Source organism: Pseudophryne corroboree, chromosome 2 (genome assembly GCF_028390025.1).
Source record: "Pseudophryne corroboree isolate aPseCor3 chromosome 2, aPseCor3.hap2, whole genome shotgun sequence".
Classification (NCBI taxonomy): domain Eukaryota; kingdom Metazoa; phylum Chordata; class Amphibia; order Anura; family Myobatrachidae; genus Pseudophryne; species Pseudophryne corroboree.
Genome location: NC_086445.1, coordinates 355,910,696 through 355,931,202, shown reverse-complemented (window position 1 = coordinate 355,931,202; position 20,507 = coordinate 355,910,696). Strand labels below are relative to the sequence as shown.

The following is a 20,507-nucleotide window of genomic DNA, read 5'->3' as shown; positions in this document are numbered from 1 at the left end:
GTGTGTATAGTGCCAACATGGAGCAGGTCAATGCTGTGTATACTGATTACTGATGTGACACAGGTCAGTACTGTATACATGGCTGACATGAGTCAAGTCTATAGTAAACTGCATATATTGCTGGTGTAAAGCAGTCCGATACTGTGTATACAGCTGACATGAGGCATGTCGGTACTATGTATACTGCTGATGTGAGGCAGCCCGATACTGTGTATACTGCTCACCTACGGCAGGTCGATACTTTATAGATGAGATCAGGTAGGTCAGTACTGTGTGCGCTGCTGACCTGAGGCATGCCAATTTAGTATATTCTGTTCAAGTATTGTCACTCCAATAGTCCCATACCTAGCAATTACTCACCCCTGTATCTTTAACTTTTGCGGAGAGCACTTATAGTAGTACTGCCAATACTGCTGATTTGCTGCCTTCTGCCCTCCAGAGATCTCCAATATCTTATCAGAGTACTGTACCTGAATGAGCTCATCAGTTTAATTTAATTGTCTGAAACATACAATTGTTTGACCTGGGTTCAGTATGTAACCAAAACTGAGAATCCCGACACCTCTGGGGGGTAAGTACACTAACCCTTCCCCACTACCCTAACCCTCCTTGGGTGACGGCTAGGACAGCTAGGGTAAATCCTGTTGGGGGGTGGAGGCTACGACTAACCACCCTCCTAGTTCCTAACTCTAACCCTCCCCTAGGACTAACCTTAACACCCACCCTGATAGTTACTTTCAGGGTGTCAGCTGTCAGTGTTCCAGTGTCATCACATGACTGCCGGCATCCCGACTGCCAGGATGCTAAACGCATTTGACCCATACAATTGCTGACACATACAAATTCTGATTGCTGATTGGTTACTGGAGATTTAATGTAAATGTGTTTCTTTCATCAATGTTAGTGTATAAGCAATTCATACCAGCATTTTACACGGTCACAACACATGTAATTATCCAGCAGTTTATGAACACGTGTCTCTGACAAACAGCATACAGTACAGGATATTTGTCACTGTGTAACTAAAGTCTATAAACAGTAACCTTTTTACACTTTTCCAGGGACAGATGCCAAACCTTGTGTTTGCATAGGGTACAGTCCATTGGCTCTCTCCTTTATGCCTAGTTCAATACACTATTTTTTTCAGAATTACTTTCTTGTCTGTTTTTGAAAAGTCCAACATTAGTTAAATTTATCATCTTGTGAGTGGCCACCAGTTTGTGTGCCAAAGGTGTTAAGTATGATATACTGATTAGGTAAGACACAGAAAAACATAGGGGGTCATTCCGAGTTGTTCGCTCGTAAGCTGCTTTTAGCAGCTTTGCACACGCTAAGCCGCCGCCTACTGGGAGTGAATCTTAGCTTATCAAAATTGCGAACGAAAGATTAGCAGAATTGCGAATAGACACTTCTTAGCAGTTTCTGAGTAGCTCCAGACTTACTCGGCATCTGCGATCAGTTCAGTCAGTTTCGTTCCTGGTTTGACGTCACAAACACACCCAGTGTTCACCCAGACACTCCTCCGTTTCTCCAGCCACTCCCGCGTTTTTCCCAGAAACGGTAGCGTTTTTTCGCACACACCCATAAAACGGCCAGTTTCCGCCCAGAAACACCCACTTCCTGTCAATCACACCAGAACGAAGAAAAAACCTCGTAATGCCGTGAGTAAAATACCTAACTGCATAGCAAATTTACTTGGCGCAGTCGCACTGCGGACATTGCGCATGCGCATTAGCGACTAATCGCTCCGTTGCGAGAAAAAAATAACGAGCGAACAACTCGGAATGACCCCCATAGTCTCCTATGAAAAATTAACAACCCATATGGATGAATCTATATCAGGCTTGAAATGCCTCTTGTCCTCCTAAATGTCAGCTATCAATAATTCAAATCTAGAAAACATTAAGTATTTTAATATCATGTGAGTTAAAGGACTAAGTGGGTAATTCCAACCTGATCGCACACTGCCGTTTTTCGCATCGCAGCGATCAGGTCACTACTGCGCATGCGTATGCACCGCGTTTTCTTGGTGTGTCCAAGCATTTGCAGGGCGGGTGTCTGACGTCAATTCCGGGACCGGAAAGGCTGAAGTGATCGCAAGGGCTGAGTAAGTCCAGAGCTACTCAGAAACTGCACAAACTATTTTTGTACCGCTCGGCTGCACATGCGATCGCACACTGCACAGCAAATATACACTCCCCAGTGGGCGGCAACTATGCATTTGCATGGCTGCAAAAAGTAGCTAGCGAGCGATCAACTCAGAATGACCCCCTAAAATGTCAAAGAAAAAAAAAAAAGTAGTACCGGTACTCACTAGGCCGCCCAAATCAACAAAGAAGCACTGGCCAAAATCCAAGCATTTTTGTTTCCTTGGATTATCTTTCCATTTTATACAGATGTGTCCTCATATACCTATTCTAGTTGCGCCATATAGTGCAAGACTCTTGACTCGATTCCTATGCTATGCACTTTTTTCCCCCTCAATTTTGCATTTGCGTTTGCGTGTAGGGCTGATTCAAAGGTAGGTACTGTTTCAATGTTCCCCAGTTTGATTCACCATCTGCAGGCATTTGTGAGCGGCAACGGTGAGCATTGCAGAGAATGGGGGCATGTCTGTTCCATTTTCTGGGCGTGTTGAAGTCAGCAGCTGCGTCATTGGATGCAGTATCACTGGCCAGGCAGTGTAGATTTGCTGGATATCCTGAATAACCTGGAGGTTACTGAGATGTCCGATGGGCCAGCTGATGTTTACGTTATGGATTTGATGTTGTCTCTTTTGACGCAATTAGTGTGTCTGAGAAGCCAGCAGTGGCTTCAGCATTAGCATATTCACTCAGATCCACTGCGTACCTTGTGTACTTTGTCCTCAATTTTTTGTCTTTGTGTACTACAGTAGGTACTTAGGATTAGTGTTTTGGTGTGTCTGAGTTGCAGAGTCCATGGCATGCTAAACAGCGCCGTGTGGCATGATTTGCAGATAGGTGTATGTAGACACATCTGTATTGGCACAAGGTAGTGTGGATGAATACGTCACAGTCTAAGCAAATCGGCAATTATAGACAGTGGCACGGGGGGGGTGCTCTTTTCCCGGGCCCATTAGAGGGGCTCTGGCGTGTGCTGGGGAGAGAGGCAGCTCAGCAGCGGCCAGCTGTCTCTCCCATGATGAAAGAAGGGGAGTGATTGCGCCCTCCCGCTCATGGCCACTGGTTATGACACCGTCGCCCCCTCCCCATGCAGCGCGGCCATGCTTAAGTTCAGTGGCGTAACTTCATCCCAGTTGCCCGGAGGCAAGATAAATGTTGGTGTGCCCCCCCCCCCCCCCATTTTTTGTTTAGCAGTATATTTTAGGATTGTGGGAGGAATGTATATAGAAGGCAGATACGAGGGCATTCCATTTATTTTGGTAGAACTGGAGGCGTACCTAATCTATCATACAGACATTATTACACTGTCTTGCGCTTTAATTATATGACTCCCGTAATATGTGTTTAAGGAGCAAGAAACTGTAAAGATGGTGTAATAATGTCTTTATGAGAGATTAGGTACACCTTCAGTGCTACCAAAATAAATGTGTTTTATATATATATGTATATATACATATATATATGTGTATATATGTGTGTGTGCATATATATATATATATATATATATATATATATACACACACAAAACATAATTTGGTTTTCCACAAATGACCAGGAATATGGAATGCACCTGGACACTACCCCCCCCCCCCCCCCCCCCCCCCCCCGGGCCATGATGACTTTCCCTCTGAATTTCAGGCTCCGGTAGTTGCAATAAACACTTGGGGTGGCATTATTAAACATAAAACAAGCAAAGGATCTAAGTAGTTGTGAGGAGGACATACTGGAGATATAAATACTGTATATGTATATACGTATTTTTTAATTTTGTATTCAAAAGTGACCAGAACTATGAAATGCATGTCAGCCCCAGCAGCCCAGCCACCCAACGTGCCCCCCACGGACTTGCACTTACTAGGAAAATGTTGTATTTGTCACTGCTTTTTTCAGCCATCGCCGACTGCTGCTGCTCTCCCACCTCTCTGTCACACAGTGACAGACGCGCAGCCCTCCTTTGCATGCCGCACTGTCTCTCGGCTCCTCTGTCATGGTCAGGCCAGGGTCGCACTCCTATGTTAGGTTACGTTCGCATACCGCGACCTAAGCGCTTGGTCCAGGTCATGGGGTAGGTGCGCCGCTGATGATCATCAGCGCTCGACGGCTCCAGGTGGAAAGACACGGGACGGGGACAATGGAAAAAGTGCCCCCTTCTGGGCTGGAGCCCGGCGGCTGCCGACTCCATTGACTCCGGGAGTTCCGCCCCTGCTTAAGTTGTTGTTTTACTATTTTTGAGACTCCAATTTGACCACTCCCCCCACATTGGATTTCACCCCCCTCCCCCCCCCCCCCCCCACCCACATTGCCAGGGCCCACCAAGGATACATACTAAGATTACCTGCTTTAAATGATCAGTTTGTCAGTTATTGATGATAATAAGCTTGTTTTCCTATTGTATTTTCTCTGACGTCCTAGTGGATGCTGGGACTCCGTAAGGACCATGGGGAATAGCGGCTCCGCAGGAGACAGGGCACAAGAATAAAAGCTTTAGGATCAGGTGGTGTGCACTGGCTCCTCCCCCTATGACCCTCCTCCAAGCCTCAGTTAGATTTTTGTGCCCGAACGAGAAGGGTGCATGCTAGGTGGCTCTCCTGAGCTGCTTAGAATAAAAGTTTATTTTAGGTTTTTTATTTTCAGGGAGTCCTGCTGGCAACAGGCTCACTGCATCGTGGGACTAAGGGGAGAAGAAACGGACTCACCTGCGTGCAGAGTGGATCGGGTTTCTTAGGCTACTGGACATTAGCTCCAGAGGGACGATCACAGGTTCAGCCTGGATGGGTCCCGGAGCCGCGCCGCCGGCCCCCTTACAGTGCCAGAAGAGCGAAGAGGTCCGGTGAAATCGGTGGCAGAAGACGATCCTGTCTTCAGACTAAGGTAGCGCACAGCACCGCAGCTGTGCGCCATTGCTCTCAGCACACTTCACACTCCGGTCACTGAGGGTGCAGGGCGCTGGGGGGGAGCGCCCTGAGACGCAATATAACAGATGATACCTTAGGTTGGCAAAAGAATACATCACATATAGCTCTTGGGCTATATGGATGTATTTTAACCCCTGCCATTATTACAGAAAAGAGCGGGAGATAAGGACGTCGTGAAGGGGCGGAGCCTATCTCCTCAGCACACAAGCGCCATTTTCCCTCACAGCTCCGCTGGAAGGACGGCTCCCTGACTCTCCCCTGCAGACTTGCTACAGAATCAGGGTAAAAAAGAGAAGGGGGGGCACTGTTGGCAGCTAAAAATTATATAAACAGCAGCTATAAGGGAATAACACTTATATAAGGTTATCCCTGTATATATATATATATAGCGCTTGGTGTGTGCTGGCAGACTCTCCCTCTGTCTCTCCAAAGGGCTTGTGGGGTCCTGTCCTCTATCAGAGCATTCCCGGTGTGTGTGCTGTGTGTCGGTACGTGTGTGTCGACATGTATGAGGAGGAAAATGATGTGGAGGCGGAGCAATTGCCTGGGTTAGTGATGTCACCCCCTAGGGTGTCGACACCTGACTGGATGATCGTATTTAAAGAATTAAGTGATAATGTCAGCACTTTGCAAAAAACGGTTGATGACATGAGACAGCCGGCAAATCAATTAGTGCCTGTCCAGGCGTCTCAGACACCGTCAGGGGCCCTAAAACGCCCGTTACCTCAGTGGGTCGACACAGACCCAGACACAGATACTGAGTCTAGTGTCGACGGTGAGGAGACAAACGTAATGTCCAGTAGGGCCACACGTTACATGATCACGGCAATGAAGGAGGCATTGAACATTTCTGACACTACAAGTACCACAAAGAAGGGTATTATGTGGGGTGTGAAAAAACTACCAATAGTTTTCCCTGAGTCAGATGAGTTAAATGAGGTGTGTGATAAAGCGTGGGTTTCCCCCGACAAAAAACTGCTAATTTCTAAAAAATTATTGGCACTATATCCTTTCCCGTCAGAGGTTAGGACGCGTTGGGAAACACCCCCTAGGGTAGATAAGGCGCTCACACGTTTATCTAAACAAGTAGCGTTACCGTCTCCTGATACGGCCACCCTCAAGGAACCAGCAGATAGAAGGCTGGAAAATATTCTTAAAAGTATATACACACATACTGGTGTTATACTGCGACCAGCAATCGCTTCAGCCTGGATGTGCAGTGCTGGAGTCGCGTGGTCGGATTCCCTGACTGAAAATATTGATACCCTGGATAGGGACAATATACTGCTAACTATAGAGCATTTGAAGGATGCATTACTATATATGCGTGATGCACAGAGGGATATCTGCACCCTGGCATCAAGAGTAAGTGCTATGTCCATTTCTGCCAGAAGAGCGTTATGGACGCGACAGTGGTCAGGCGATGCGGATTCAAAACGACATATGGAAATATTGCCGTATAAAGGGGAGGAGTTATTTGGGGCCGGTCTATCGGACCTGGTGGCCACGGCAACGTCTGGAAAATCCACCTTTTTACCCCAGGTCACTTCACATCAGCAGAAAAAGACACCGTCTTTTCAAACTCAGTCCTTTCGTTCCCATAAGTACAAGCGAGCTAAAGGCCATTCCTTCCTGCCCCGGGGCAGAGGAAGGGGAAAAAGACTGCACCATGCAGCCGCTTCCCAGGAGCAGAAGCCCTCCCCTGCTTCTGCCAAGTCTTCAGCATGACGCTGGGGCTTTACAAGCAGACTCAGACATGGTGGGGGCCCGTCTCAAGAATTTCAACGCGCAGTGGGCTCACTCGCAAGTGGACCCCTGGATTCTACAGGTAGTATCGCAGGGGTACAAACTGGAATTCGAGGCGTTTCCCCCTCGCAGGTTCCTGAAGTCTGCTCTACCAAAGTCTCCCTCCGACAGGGAGGCAGTTTTGGAAGCCATTCACAAGCTGTATTCCCAGCAGGTGATAATCAAGGTACCCCTCCTACAACAGGGAAAGGGGTATTATTCCACGCTGTTTGTGGTACCGAAGCCGGACGGCTCGGTGAGACCAATTTTAAATCTGAAATCCTTGAACACTTACATAAAGAGGTTCAAATTCAAGATGGAATCACTCAGAGCGGTGATAGCAAACCTGGAAGAAGGGGACTATATGGTGTCTCTGGACATCAAGGATGCTTATCTCCACGTCCCAATCTACCCGTCTCACCAAGGGTACCTCAGGTTTGTAGTACAAAACTGTCATTATCAGTTTCAGACGCTGCCGTTTGGGTTGTCCACGGCACCTCGGGTCTTTACCAAGGTAATGGCCGAAATGATGATTCTTCTTCGAAGAAAAGGCATCTTAATTATCCCTTACTTGGACGATCTCCTGATAAGGGCAAGGTCCAGGGAACAGTTAGAAGTCGGAGTAGCACTATCTCAGGTAGTGTTACGTCAGCACGGGTGGATCCTAAATATTCCAAAATCGCAGCTGATTCCTACGACACGTCTACTGTTCCTAGGAATGATTCTGGACACAGTCCAGAAAAAGGTGTTTCTCCCGGAGGAGAAGGCCAGGGAGTTATCCGAGCTAGTCAGGAACCTCCTAAAACCAGGCCAGGTGTCAGTGCATCAGTGCACGAGGGTCCTGGGAAAAATGGTGGCTTCTTACGAAGCGATTCCATTCGGAAGATTCCATGCAAGAACTTTTCAGTGGGATCTGCTGGACAAATGGTCCGGATCGCATCTTCAGATGCATCAGCGGATAACCCTGTCGCCAAGGACAAGGGTGTCTCTTCTGTGGTGGCTGCAGAGTGCTCATCTACTAGAGGGCTGCAGATTTGGCATTCAGGATTGGATCCTGGTGACCACGGATGCAAGCCTGAGAGGCTGGGGAGCAGTCACACAGGGAAGAAATTTCCAGGGCTTGTGGTCAAGCATGGAAGCATCTCTTCATATAAACATTCTGGAACTAAGGGCCATTTACAATGCCCTAAGTCAAGCGAAACCCCTGCTTCAGGGTCAGGCGGTATTGATCCAATCGGACAACATCACGTCAGTCGCCCACGTACAGACAGGGCGGCACGAGAAGCAGGAGGGCAATGGCAGAAGCTGCAAGGATTCTTCGCTGGGCGGAAAATCATGTGATAGCACTGTCAGCAGTGTTCATTCCGGGAGTGGACAACTGGGAAGCAGACTTCCTCAGCAGACACGACCTCCACCCGGGAGAGTGGGGACTTCACCCAGAAGTCTTCCACCTGATAGTAAACCGTTGGGAAGAACCAAAGGTGGACATGATGGCGTCCCGTCTAAACAAAAAACTAGACAGATATTGCGCCAGGTCAAGGGACCCTCAGGCAATAGCGGTGGACGCCCTGGTAACGCCGTGGGTGTACCAGTCAGTGTATGTGTTCCCTCCTCTGCCTCTCATACCAAAGGTACTGAGAATCATAAGAAGGAGAGGAGTAAGAACTATACTCGTGGCTCCGGATTGGCCAAGAAGGACTTGGTACCCGGAACTTCAAGAGATGCTCACGGACGAACCGTGGCCTCTACCTCTGAGAAAGGACCTGCTCCAGCAGGGGCCTTGTCTGTTCCAAGACTTACCGCGGCTGCGTTTGACGGCATGGCGGTTGAACGCCGGATCCTGAGGGAAAAAGGCATTCCAGATGAAGTCATCCCTACCCTGGTCAAGGCCAGGAAGGACGTAACCGCAAAACATTATCACCGCATTTGGTGAAAATATGTTGCGTGGTGTGAGGCCAAGAAGGCCCCTACAGAGGAATTTCAACTGGGTCGTTTCCTCCATTTCCTGCAAACAGGACTATCTATGGGCCTAAAATTAGGGTCCATTAAGGTTCAAATTTCGGCCCTGTCGATTTTCTTCCAGAAAGAACTGGCTTCAATGCCTGAAGTTCAGACATTTGTAAAAGGGGTACTGCATATACAGCCTCCTTTTGTGCCTCCAGTGGCACCTTGGGATCTCAATGTTGTGTTGAGGTTTCTAAAGTCACATTGGTTTGAACCACTCACCACTGTGGACTTCAAATATCTCACATGGAAGGTGACGATGCTGTTAGCCCTGGCTTCAGCCAGGCGTGTGTCAGAATTGGCGGCTTTATCATATAAAAGTCCTTACTTAATTTTTCATTCTGACAGGGCAGAATTGAGGACTCGTCCTCAATTTCTACCTAAGGTGGTTTCTGCATTTCACATGAACCAACCTATTGTGGTACCTGCGGCTACTAGGGACTTGGAGGACTCCAAGTTGCTTGACGTTGTCAGGGCCCTGAAAATATATGTTTCCAGGACGGCTGGAGTCAGAAAATCTGACTCGCTGTTTATCCTGTATGCACCCAACAAGCTGGGTGCTCCTGCTTCTAAGCAGACGATTGCTCGTTGGATTTGTAGTACAATTCAGCTTGCACATTCTGTGGCGGGCCTGCCACAGCCAAAATCGGTAAAAGCCCATTCCACAAGGAAAGTGGGCTCATCTTGGGCGGCTGCCCGAGGGGTCTCGGCTTTACAACTTTGCCGAGCAGCTACTTGGTCAGGGGCAAACACGTTTGCAAAATTCTACAAATTTGATACCCTGGCTGAGGAGGACCTGGAGTTCTCTCATTCGGTGCTGCAGAGTCATCCGCACTCTCCCGCCCGTTTGGGAGCTTTGGTATAATCCCCATGGTCCTTACGGAGTCCCAGCATCCACTAGGACTTCAGAGAAAATAAGATTTTACTTACCGATAAATCTATTTCTCGTAGTCCGTAGTGGATGCTGGGCGCCCATCCCAAGTGCGGATTGTCTGCAATACTTGTATATAGTTATTGTTACAAAAATTTGGGTTATTATTGTTGTGAGCCATCTTTTCAGAGGCTCCTTTTCGTTTTATCATACTGTTAACTGGGTTCAGATCACAAGTTGTACGGTGTGATTGGTGTGGCTGGTATGAGTCTTACCCGGGATTCAATATCCTTCCTTATTATGTACGCTCGTCCGGGCACAGTATCCTAACTGAGGCTTGGAGGAGGGTCATAGGGGGAGGAGCCAGTGCACACCACCTGATCCTAAAGCTTTTATTCTTGTGCCCTGTCTCCTGCGGAGCCGCTATTCCCCATGGTCCTTACGGAGTCCCAGCATCCACTACGGACTACGAGAAATAGATTTATCGGTAAGTAAAATCTTATTTTTCCTTCAGACATGAGAATGGACGGCATCTCGGGGTCATTTGCACTTATCTATTCTTTTAGATTTTTTTAGCTTTTACCTGTGGGTATTGTGTAAGCAATGCAAGAAATATCTTTGCATCAAAAGATCCCTTGAACAATAGATTCAATAAAAAAAATGTAGAAAAATGTTGTATGCATTATCTTCATTTTATACAAAGGTCCATTAATTGTACAAGAAGATCACAACATTACCCTGAGTTATTGGGAGTCATGGTCCATCCACTAGTCCTTAGTGTCTTGCTTGTCAGTGAGAGTCTGCATGCTTATGCTGCGGACAGGGTACATCTTTCACTTTTTCTGCACACACTACACAGCTTCACAGGTGGACCACATGGATGTGATTGTTCAGCTAGTTAGTGCTTGGGAGGAGGCATAAATCACTGGTCTGGTGTTAGAAGGGGGGTGACCGATGCCTAATTAGTTGGCCAGTTACAACAGTATATAGCCAGTATCATGGTCACGGGAATACTTTTGTTTGTGTGATGGCTGGAACCAGAAGTTTATGCCGACTGTATGGGCATCATTTATACCCCTTTCACACTGCCAATGCTGGATCCCACCCGGGAATTGGAAACGGGTCCTTCCCGGGTGGGATCCGGCATTGGCAGCTGCTGCAGGCTTCCCCGACCTGGCAATATGCCGGGAGGGTTGCCATAGCACCGGGGGGCGGAGCCGGTGGTGGAGGCGGAGCTGGGAGATGAGATCATCTCCGCGCCGCCTCTCCCTGCTGTAGTAAACAGGTCCCGGGACGCATCGACCCGGGAGCCCGTTTACGCAGCCACTGACCCGGTATTCAACCCGGGTATAAAACTGCTTTATTCCCGGGTTGAATTGCCGGGTCAGGTGACCTACGATTTCGGCTATGCCCCTTTCACACCGCACGCCGACCTGTGTCGACCCGGCAATATGCCGGGTCGATACCGGGTTATTTGTGCGGTGTGAAAGGGGTATTATTGTTGTGTTTACCACAATATACTGTATATATAATATAGCATGGTAGTTAAAGGTGGCATTCGGAGACTTAGAACTAGTGAAACAAGTGCTGATTTATTATCATCGTTTCGGGGATGTGCTCCCCTTCTTCAGGACATAAACAACTATTTATGTCCTGAAGAAGGGGATCATGGCCCCGAACCATCAATAATAAATCAGCACTTGTTTCATAGGTGCTTAATGACAGTGACCAGTGGCATGTGGCCAGAATGGTCCGTGGTAACAGACAAGCGACACAGGCTCAAATCACATCCACATTCTACACTTAAGAGTTAGAACACAAGTTCTCAAACTCAGTCCTCAGGACTCCACACGTGCATGTTTTGCAGGTCCCCTCACAGAATCATAAGTGAAATAATTAGCTCCACCTATGGACCTTTTAAAATGTGTCAGTGAGTAATAAATGCACCTGCTGGGTTACCTAGAAAACGTTGACTGGGGTCCTGAGGACCGAGTTTGAGAACCTATGGGTTAGAACAAAAAAGTAGAATATGCTTTGTTTAAAACAATAGTACCTTACCAAAACACTTGCTCAGCACCTTATTGAATACATTGCTATTATTATAGAAACAGATTTGGGGCGATAAGGCAGAAACTGATCCTGTCTCTCGCAGTTCCATTACTGTGTGTGTAAGAGAGCCTGGAAGCCAAAGCGCAGGAGCCAGACTTTCTAGCAGATCGCACTGTACAGCGATCACCTATCACCGTACAGCACTCATACTTCCCCACCTCATGCAGATGATATTCTGGCCCCAATGTATGATCCTCCATTATGTGCACTGATACTGCTTCTCCTCCATGCGTGAATGCGGCGATGTGGCAAGTGATTTTAGTTAAATTAAAGATTTTTTTTTTTATCATAAATTTCTTTTTCCTTGAACATCAAAAATGTCGTGACCATCGCATCTTCCATTTTAATGGCCCCAGCAGCTGCCAGTTATACAGGGAGGCGAGGGGCGTCTTGATTTACATTTCCCCAGTGGCTGCTATTGACTGCAGCTCGCTGGGTTGGGGGTCCTGCCATGCTGACTGATCAGCAGTGATCGTCAACATGGGAGACACTGAGGGAGGGTGCCGTCCGGTCACTCTGGGCACAGCAGCGAAGGGAAGTCTCCCTTCCCTGCAGCTGCAAACACTCTATCAGACTGGTCGCATCCTGTGCGGCCAGGTCAGATAAAGCACTTGCTGGTGTGGTCACATCTGATGCGACCATGCCAGGTAAGTGCATAACCGAGTACGCCGATGTGATAATAGTGAGATCTCGCATGTGCACACTGTATTCCGCCAGGGGAGGGACACAGCGCATCACCACTAGGCTGATGCACTGTGGGTCACTGGCAGGGATCAGTTTTTATTCCCAAACGCCGACCAACAAGATGATCATACATCTCATTGCCAGTGCCTCTTGCTTCACCTTGGTAAATAAGTGAAGTAGGAAGACTTATATTGGCACGATCAGTGCCAGCATCATACTCCCCCCCCCCCCCCCCCCCCCCCTGTCCCCCCATCCCCCCGTCCCCCAACTCCCCTCAGTGTGGTATACAGCGGCATTATACAATCGTGTTCCTGATTAAGTCATACTTGCTTTGAGTAACAGTACTTCCGTCCGAAAAATAGTGCTGACTGATTATAAAATAAAATCATATTTTCAAAAGTAGGCCATATCTGGTGGGGGCACACAGAAAATGGAAAGGTTCTCGTAAAAATGATGCACATGTTCTCTAAGGTCATTCATTTGTATATTTTGGGTTTAGCAGTCCTTTAATATATTGGTGTTAATTCTTTTTGGTAGCTATTCATATTAAAACGCTATAACATTGCAAGCTTACTTTGCAAAGTTAATGCACAGTTTTAGTCTTTCAGTGCCCCCTAGTGCTCTACCAGTGGCACTGCAAACTTCCTTTTGAATTTGCAAATAACAATACAGGTGAAACTCAGAAAATTAGAATATCCTGCAAAAGTTAATTTATTTCAGTAATTCAACTTAAAAGATGAAACTAATATATTATATAGACTCATTACATGCAAAGTGAGATATTTCATGCCTTTATTTGTTATAATTTGTATGATTATGGCTTACAGCAGGCCTGGCCAACCTGTGGCTCTCCAGCTGTTGTAAAACTACAAGTCCCATCATGCTTTGCCACAGTTTTGCTATTAAGGAATGCTAAAACCATGGCAGGGCATGCTGGGATGTGTAGTTTTACAACATCTGGAGAGCCACAGGTTGGCCAGGCCTGGCTTACAGCTTAAGAAAACCCCAAATCCAAACTCTTAGAAAATTAGAATATTACATAAAATCAATAAAAAAAGGATTTTAATACAGAAATGTCAGCCCTCTGAAAAGTATACTCATGTATATGTACTCAGTACTTGGTTTGGGCATCTTTTACGTGAATTACTGCCTCAATTCGGCATGGCATGGATTCTATCAGCCTGTGGCACTGCTGAGGTGTTATGGAAGACCAGGATGCTTCAATAGTGGCCTTCAGCTCTTCTGCATTGTTTGGTCTCATGTCTCATCTTTCTCTTGGCAATGTCCCATAGATTCTCTATGGGGTACAGGTCAGGCGCGTTTGCTGGCCAATCCAGCACAGTAATCCCACGGTCAATGAACCAGGTTTTGGTACTTTTGGCAGTGTGGGCAGGTGCCAAGTCCTGCTGGAAAATGAAGTCAGCATCTCCATATTTTTGTTTTCACATGAAAATTTCAAATTTGACCCCCTCCCCTCCTGTTTAATTGGATACCCCCCTTAGTGGTCCATGAATCTCTGGTCCTCATTTCTGCTGTTTTTCATCTGCATTGTTCTTACGTTTCCTACAGTTTCCCAGCTCATTGTCTACTTTCCTGGATAAGGGACATGGCTAACGCGGTGGCCCTTCCACATTGCTAGAAGTTGCTTATTTAGCTATTTCTCTTGTTCTTGGATACCTTGCCTGAGTTGCCTCTGTAACAGAGTAGTCTTGCAAGGGAAGCAGGAAGGCCTGGTCACACTTTTACTGATGACTGCTGTTACTCCACATAGCTAATTCAGCTGTGCAGCCATGCTCACTGCATATAGCAGGGCGGCCACAATGTTTGTTGCTATATTGGTAGGGTTTACAGACTATGTGCATGGCTTTCTCATTGCTTTATGGGTCAAATTATACCTACGTTACACTGCTCTGTGTGCTTAATTTATGCACTGTAAAATGTACAGAACTGTACCATCTTATGCTGTTGCATGTTTACAGTACACAAGTACTCGTGTGTCTGTGTGTAGTATATACAATCATCTAAAATACAGTTGTACTATTAAACATTTGAACCCAACAAATATCTGCATAAGACATATTGGAAGAACTTGCTTCAACTTCTTTCCAGGTTTAAAAGGTAATGGTATTTTTCTTACGTCCTAGAGGATGCTGGGGACTCCGTAAGGACCATGGGGTATAGACGGGCTCCGCAGGAGATAGGACACCTAAAAAGAACTTTGACTATGGGTGTGCACTGGCTCCTCCCTCTATGCCCCTCCTCCAGACCTCAGTTAGATCTTGTGCCCAGAGGAGAATGGGTGCACTGCAGAGAGCTCTCCAGAGTTTTCTGTGGAAAAATAATTTTGTTAGGTTTTTTATTTTCAGGGAGTCCTGTTGGCAACAGGCTCCCTGCATCGTGGGACCGAGGAGAGAGAAGCAGAGCTGGCTTGTCAAGTTGGGCACCGCTTCTAAGGCTACTGGACACCATTAGCTCCAGAGGGAGTCGGAACACAGGTCTCACCTGGGGTTCGTCCCGGAGCCGCGCCGCCGTCCTCCTCACAGATGCCGAAGATAGAAGCCGGGTGAGTATGAGAAGGCAAAGAAGACTTCAGGTGGCAGAAGACATCAGATCTTCATGAGGTAAGCTGCGCGCCATTGCTCCCAGTCACACACACAAGCAGTCACTGAAGGGTGCAGGGGGGGGGGGGCGCCCTGTGCAGCAATATTCCTCATATTTGGCATTGATAAGCATGGATTAGGCTGTGGCACAGTAAATCCGGTAACCCCCGCCATTTTTCTATACAAAGTTGATGGGACCGAAGCCCGCCGTCGGGTGGGCGGGGCTTGATCCTCAGCACTAACCAGCGCCATTTTCTCCACAGAGACTGCACGAGGAAACGCTGGCTCCCTGTTCTCTCCCCTGCTGAGCTTCACAGGCTGGAAAAAAGAGGAGGGGGGCACTTTGGTGACGCAGTGAGTGGAGATTACAATTATATACATATAACAGCGCTATCTGGTCATATATTCCAGTGTTTTTAAGCGCTGGGTGTGTGCTGGCATACTCTATCTCTCTGTCTCTCCTAAGGGCCTGGTTGGGCTTTTGTCCCCTTATAGGTAACTCCCTGTGTGTGTGGGGTGTCGGTACGTGTGTGTCGACATGTCTGAGGCGGAAGGCTTCTCAAAGGAGGAGGTGGAGCAAATGAGTGGTGTGTCCCCGTCGGTTGTGCCGACTCCAGATTGGATGGACATGTGGCATACGTTGCATGCAAGTGTGGCATCTTTACATAAAAGGCTTGATAAGGCTGGTTTAGGGGGGACATCAGGCGGTCAATCCTCAGATTGGACCGACTCACAGGGCCCGTCGGGGTCTCAAAAGCGTCCCTTAACACAAGACACTACTACCGACACGGATTCTGATTCCAGTGTCGACTATGACGAAGTAAAATTGCACCCTAGGGTGACTAAAACCATTCAGTGTATGATTGTGGCAATAAGGGATGTGTTGCATATTGTGGATGAACCCTGAGTTCTTTGGAAAAGCTTGGGAGACTCCGGATAAGAGACTGCAGATCCCCAAAATAATTTTTATGGCATACCCTTTCTCTAAGCAGGACAGGGAGATTTGGGAATCACCCCCCACTGTGGACAAGGCCCTGACGCGCTTGTCCAAGAAAGTGGCGCTACCGTCTCCTGACACAGCGGCCCTTAAGGACCCTGCAGATCGCAGGCAAGAAACTACTTTAAAGGGTATTTATTCTCATACGGGTGCTGTGTTAAGACCGACGATTGCGTCGGCATGGGTGTGTAGCGCAATTGCAGCTTGGACAGATGAGCTGACAGATCAATTTGATACTATGGATAAGGATACTATATTCCTAACTCTAGCCCATATAAAAGACGCAGTCTTATTTATGAGGGATGCTCAAAGGGACATTGGATTGCTAGCTTCTAGGGCCAATGCCATGTCTATCTCTGCGAGAAGATCCTTATGGACTCGCCAATGGACGGGTGATGCAGATTCCAAAAAACATATGGAAGTACTACCCTGTAAGGGTGATGTATTGTTTGGGGATGGGCTGACGGACCTGGTTTCCACAGCTACAGCAGGTAAATCAAATTTTTTACCATATATTCCCCAACAGCAAAAGAAAGCAACACCCTATCTAATGCAGTCCTTTCGGTCGCACAAGTCCAAAAGAGGTCGGGGATCCTATTTCCTCGCCAGAGGTAAGGGCAGAGGCAAGAGAGCACCTGCTTCGGCAGGTGCCCAGGAACAAAATTCCTCCCCGGCTGCTCCAAAACCCACAGCATGACGCTGGGACTCCCCTGAGGGAGTCCGCACCGGTGGGGGCACGTCTTCGACTTTTCAGTCAGGTCTGGGTCAATTCGGACCTGAATCCCTGGGTGTTGGAAATAGTTTCCCAGAGTTACAAATTGGAATTCGAGGAGGTGCCCCCGCGCCGATTTTTCAAATCGGCCCTACCAGCTTCCACATCGGAAAGGGATGTAGTGTAAGCTGCAATTCAAACGCTGTGTATACAGCAAGTGATAATCAAGGTTCCCCTGCACCAGCAGGGAAGAGGTTACTATTCAACCCTATTTGTGGTCCCGAAACCGGACGGTACGGTCAGACCGATTTTGAATCTGAAATCCCTAAACCTGTACATAAAAATATTCAAATTCAAAATAGAATCTCTCAGAGCAATAATAGCCAACATGGAGGAGGGGGAGTTTATGGTGTCTCTGGACATAAAGGATGCGTACCTTCATGTCCCCATATATGCCCCCCATCAGGAATACCTGAGATTCGCTGTACAGGATTGTCATTACCAATTTCAGACGTTGCCGTTTGGACTTTCCACGGCCCCGAGGATTTTCACCAAGATGATGGCGGAAATGATGGTGGTCCTGCGCAAGCATGGAGTCACAATTATCCCATACTTGGACGATCTCCTGATAAAAGCGAGATCAAGAGAGAAATTGCTGAGCAGTGTGGCGCTCTCTCTGAGAGTGCTCCAGCAACACGGTTGGATTCTAAATCTACCGAAGTCACAGTTGATTCCGACAACTCGACTACCGTTCCTAGGTATGATACTGGATACGGAACAAATGAAGGTCTTCCTTCCAATAGAGAAAGCCCAAGACATCCAGAACATGGTCAGAGAACTGCTAAAACCGAAAAGGGTGTCAGTTCACCAATGCACTCGAGTTCTGGGGAAAATGGTGGCGGCCTACGAGGCCATTCCCTTCGGAAGGTTCCATGCAAGGACTTTTGAATGGGACCTTCTGGACAAGTGGTCCGGGTCACATCTACATATACATCAGATGATCAGCCTGCCCCCAAGGGCCAGGGTATCTCTCCTGTGGTGGCTGCAGAGTGCTCACCTTCTAGAGGGTCGCAGGTTCGGCATTCAGGACCGGGTTCTGGTAACCACGGACGCGAGCCTCCGAAGATGGGGAGCAGTCGCACAGGGAAGAAACTTCCAAGGTCTGTGGTCAAGCCAGGAGGCTTGTCTACACATCAACATACTGGAATTAAGGGCCATATACAACGGCCTTCATCAAGCGGAGAATTTGCTTCGCGACCTACCGGTTCTGATTCAGTCAGACAACATCACCGCAGTGGCTCATGTAAACCGCCAAGGTGGAACAAAGAGCAGAGTGGCAATGGCAGAAGCCACCAGGATTCTTCGCTGGGTGGAAAATCACGTAAGCGCTCTGATAGCTGTCTTCATTCCGGGAGTGGACAACTGGGAAGCAGACTTCCTCAGCAGACACGATCTCCATCCAGGAGAGTGGGGACTTCATCAAGAAGTCTTTGCAGACGTAACACGTCTTTGGGGAACTCCTCAAATAGACATGATGGCGTCACGCCTCAACAAAAAACTTCGGAGGTATTGCGCTAGGTCTCGGGACCCTCAGGCAGTAGCAGTAGACGCACTGGTAACACCGTGGGTTTTCGAATCGGTCTACGTGTTCCCTCCTCTTCATCTCATCACGAAAGTGTTGAGGATCATAAGACGAAGAAGATTACAGACGATACTCGTTGTCCAAGACTGGCCTCGAAGGGCTTGGTACGCGGAACTACAAGAGATGCTCACAGGAGACCCCTGGCCTCTTCCTCTGAGGGAAGACCTGTTGCAGCAGGGGCCTTGTGTATTTCAAGACTTACCGCGGTTACGTTTGACGGCATGGCGGTTGAACGCCGAATCCTAGCGAAAAAGGGGATTCCGGAAGAGGTCATCCCTACTTTAATAAAGGCTAGGAAGGAGGTGACGATAAAACATTATCACCGTATCTGGCGAAAGTATGTGTCTTGGTGTGTGACCAAGAATGCACCTACGGAAGATTTTCATTTGGGTCGTCTTCTCTACTTCCTACAGACAGGAGTGGATATGGGCCTGAAATTAGGCTCGGTTAAGGTACAGATTTCGGCCCTCTCGATTTTCTTTCAGAAGGAATTGGCTTCTCTTCCAGAAGTCCAGACGTTTGTAAAGGGAGTGCTGCATATCCAGCCCCCTTTTGTGCCTCCAGTGGCACCATGGGACCTGAACGTGGTGTTGCAGTTCCTAAATCACACTGGTTTGAACCGCTTAACAAGGTTGAGTTGAAATTTCTTACCTGGAAGATGGTAATGTTGTTGGCCTTAGCAACAGCAAGGCGAGTGTCAGAATTGGCGGCTCTATCACACAAGAGCCCCTACTTGATTTTTCATGTGGATCGAGCTGAATTGAGGACACGTTCGCAATTTTTGCCTAAAGTGGTTTCGTCGTTCCATATGAATCAACCTATAGTGGTGCCTGTGGCTACCGGTGACCTGGAGGATTCCAGATCCCTGGACGTAGTCAGGGCCTTAAAAATTTATGTGGCCAGGACGGCTAGAATTAGGAAAACAGAGGCTCTGTTTGTCCTGTATGCGGCCAATAAGATTGGCGCTCCTGCTTCAAAGCAGACTATTGCTCGCTGGATCTGTAATACGATTCATCAGGCTCACTCTACGGCTGGATTGCCGGTACCAAATTCGGTTAAGGCCCATTCCACTAGGAAGGTGGGCTCTTCTTGGGCGGCTGCCTGAGGCGTCTCGGCTTTACAACTTTGCCGAGCGGCGACGTGGTCGGGGTCAAACACTTTTGCTAAATTCTACAAGTTTGATACCCTGGCTGATGAGGACCTAGGGTTTGCTCAGTCGGTGCTGCAGAGTCGTCCGCACTCTCCCGCCCGATTGGATGCTTTGGTATAAACCCCATGGTCCTTACGGAGTCCCCAGCATCCTCTAGGACGTAAGAGAAAATAAGATTTTAAACCTACCGGTAAATCTATTTCTCCTAGTCCGTAGAGGATGCTGGGCGCCCGTCCCAGTGCGGAAACTCTGCAAGACTTGTATATAGTTGTTGCTTACATAAGGGTTATGTTACAGTTGACATCGGTCTTGGACCGTTACTGTAGTTTGTTCATACTGTTAACTGGTTATGTATGTTCCAGGTTACATGGTATGATTGGTGTGGGCTGGTATGAATCTTGCCCTTGGATTGCTAAATCCTGCCTTGTATTGTCCATCTCCTCTGGGCACAGTTCTCTAACTGAGGTCTGGAGGAGGGGCATAGAGGGAGGAGCCAGTGCACACCCATAGTCAAAGTTCTTTTTAGGTGCCCTATCTCCTGCGGAGCCCGTCTATACCCCATGGTCCTTACGGAGTCCCCAACATTCTCTACGGACTAGGAGAAATAGATTTACCGGTAGGTTTAAAATCTTAATATTGCACCCAATATGACTGACTGACACTATTAATTTATTTTGCTTAAACTGCCTCATTGTACATAAAAGTATTAAAAATAGAACTGTCATTCTAGGTGGAAGAGGTCAAAATGGGTGTCCTGTCATCACGTTTCCTGAATACCCAGAATTCAGTGAAATCCCGGAGACTGAGTTCCAGAATGTGCTGACATATTTAACCAGTGTTCCAAGGTATGTATACATGTATGCAATTGATTCAGACATCTGTTAGCGTGAAATA

The 20,507-nt window shown here is 47.7% G+C and overlaps 1 protein-coding gene across 16 annotated transcripts in view; it reads left to right on the top strand.

Moving 5' to 3' along the window:
• MCF2L (MCF.2 cell line derived transforming sequence like) overlaps window positions 1-20,507 on the top strand; it is a 648,156-nt gene that overhangs the window by 423,981 nt on the left and 203,668 nt on the right. For all 16 annotated transcript variants that reach the window (XM_063953143.1, XM_063953132.1, XM_063953130.1 and 13 more), the window contains one exon: window positions 20,344-20,458. In XM_063953143.1, the coding sequence (XP_063809213.1) occupies window positions 20,344-20,458 (115 nt within the window). The remainder of the gene's footprint in view (window positions 1-20,343; window positions 20,459-20,507) is intronic.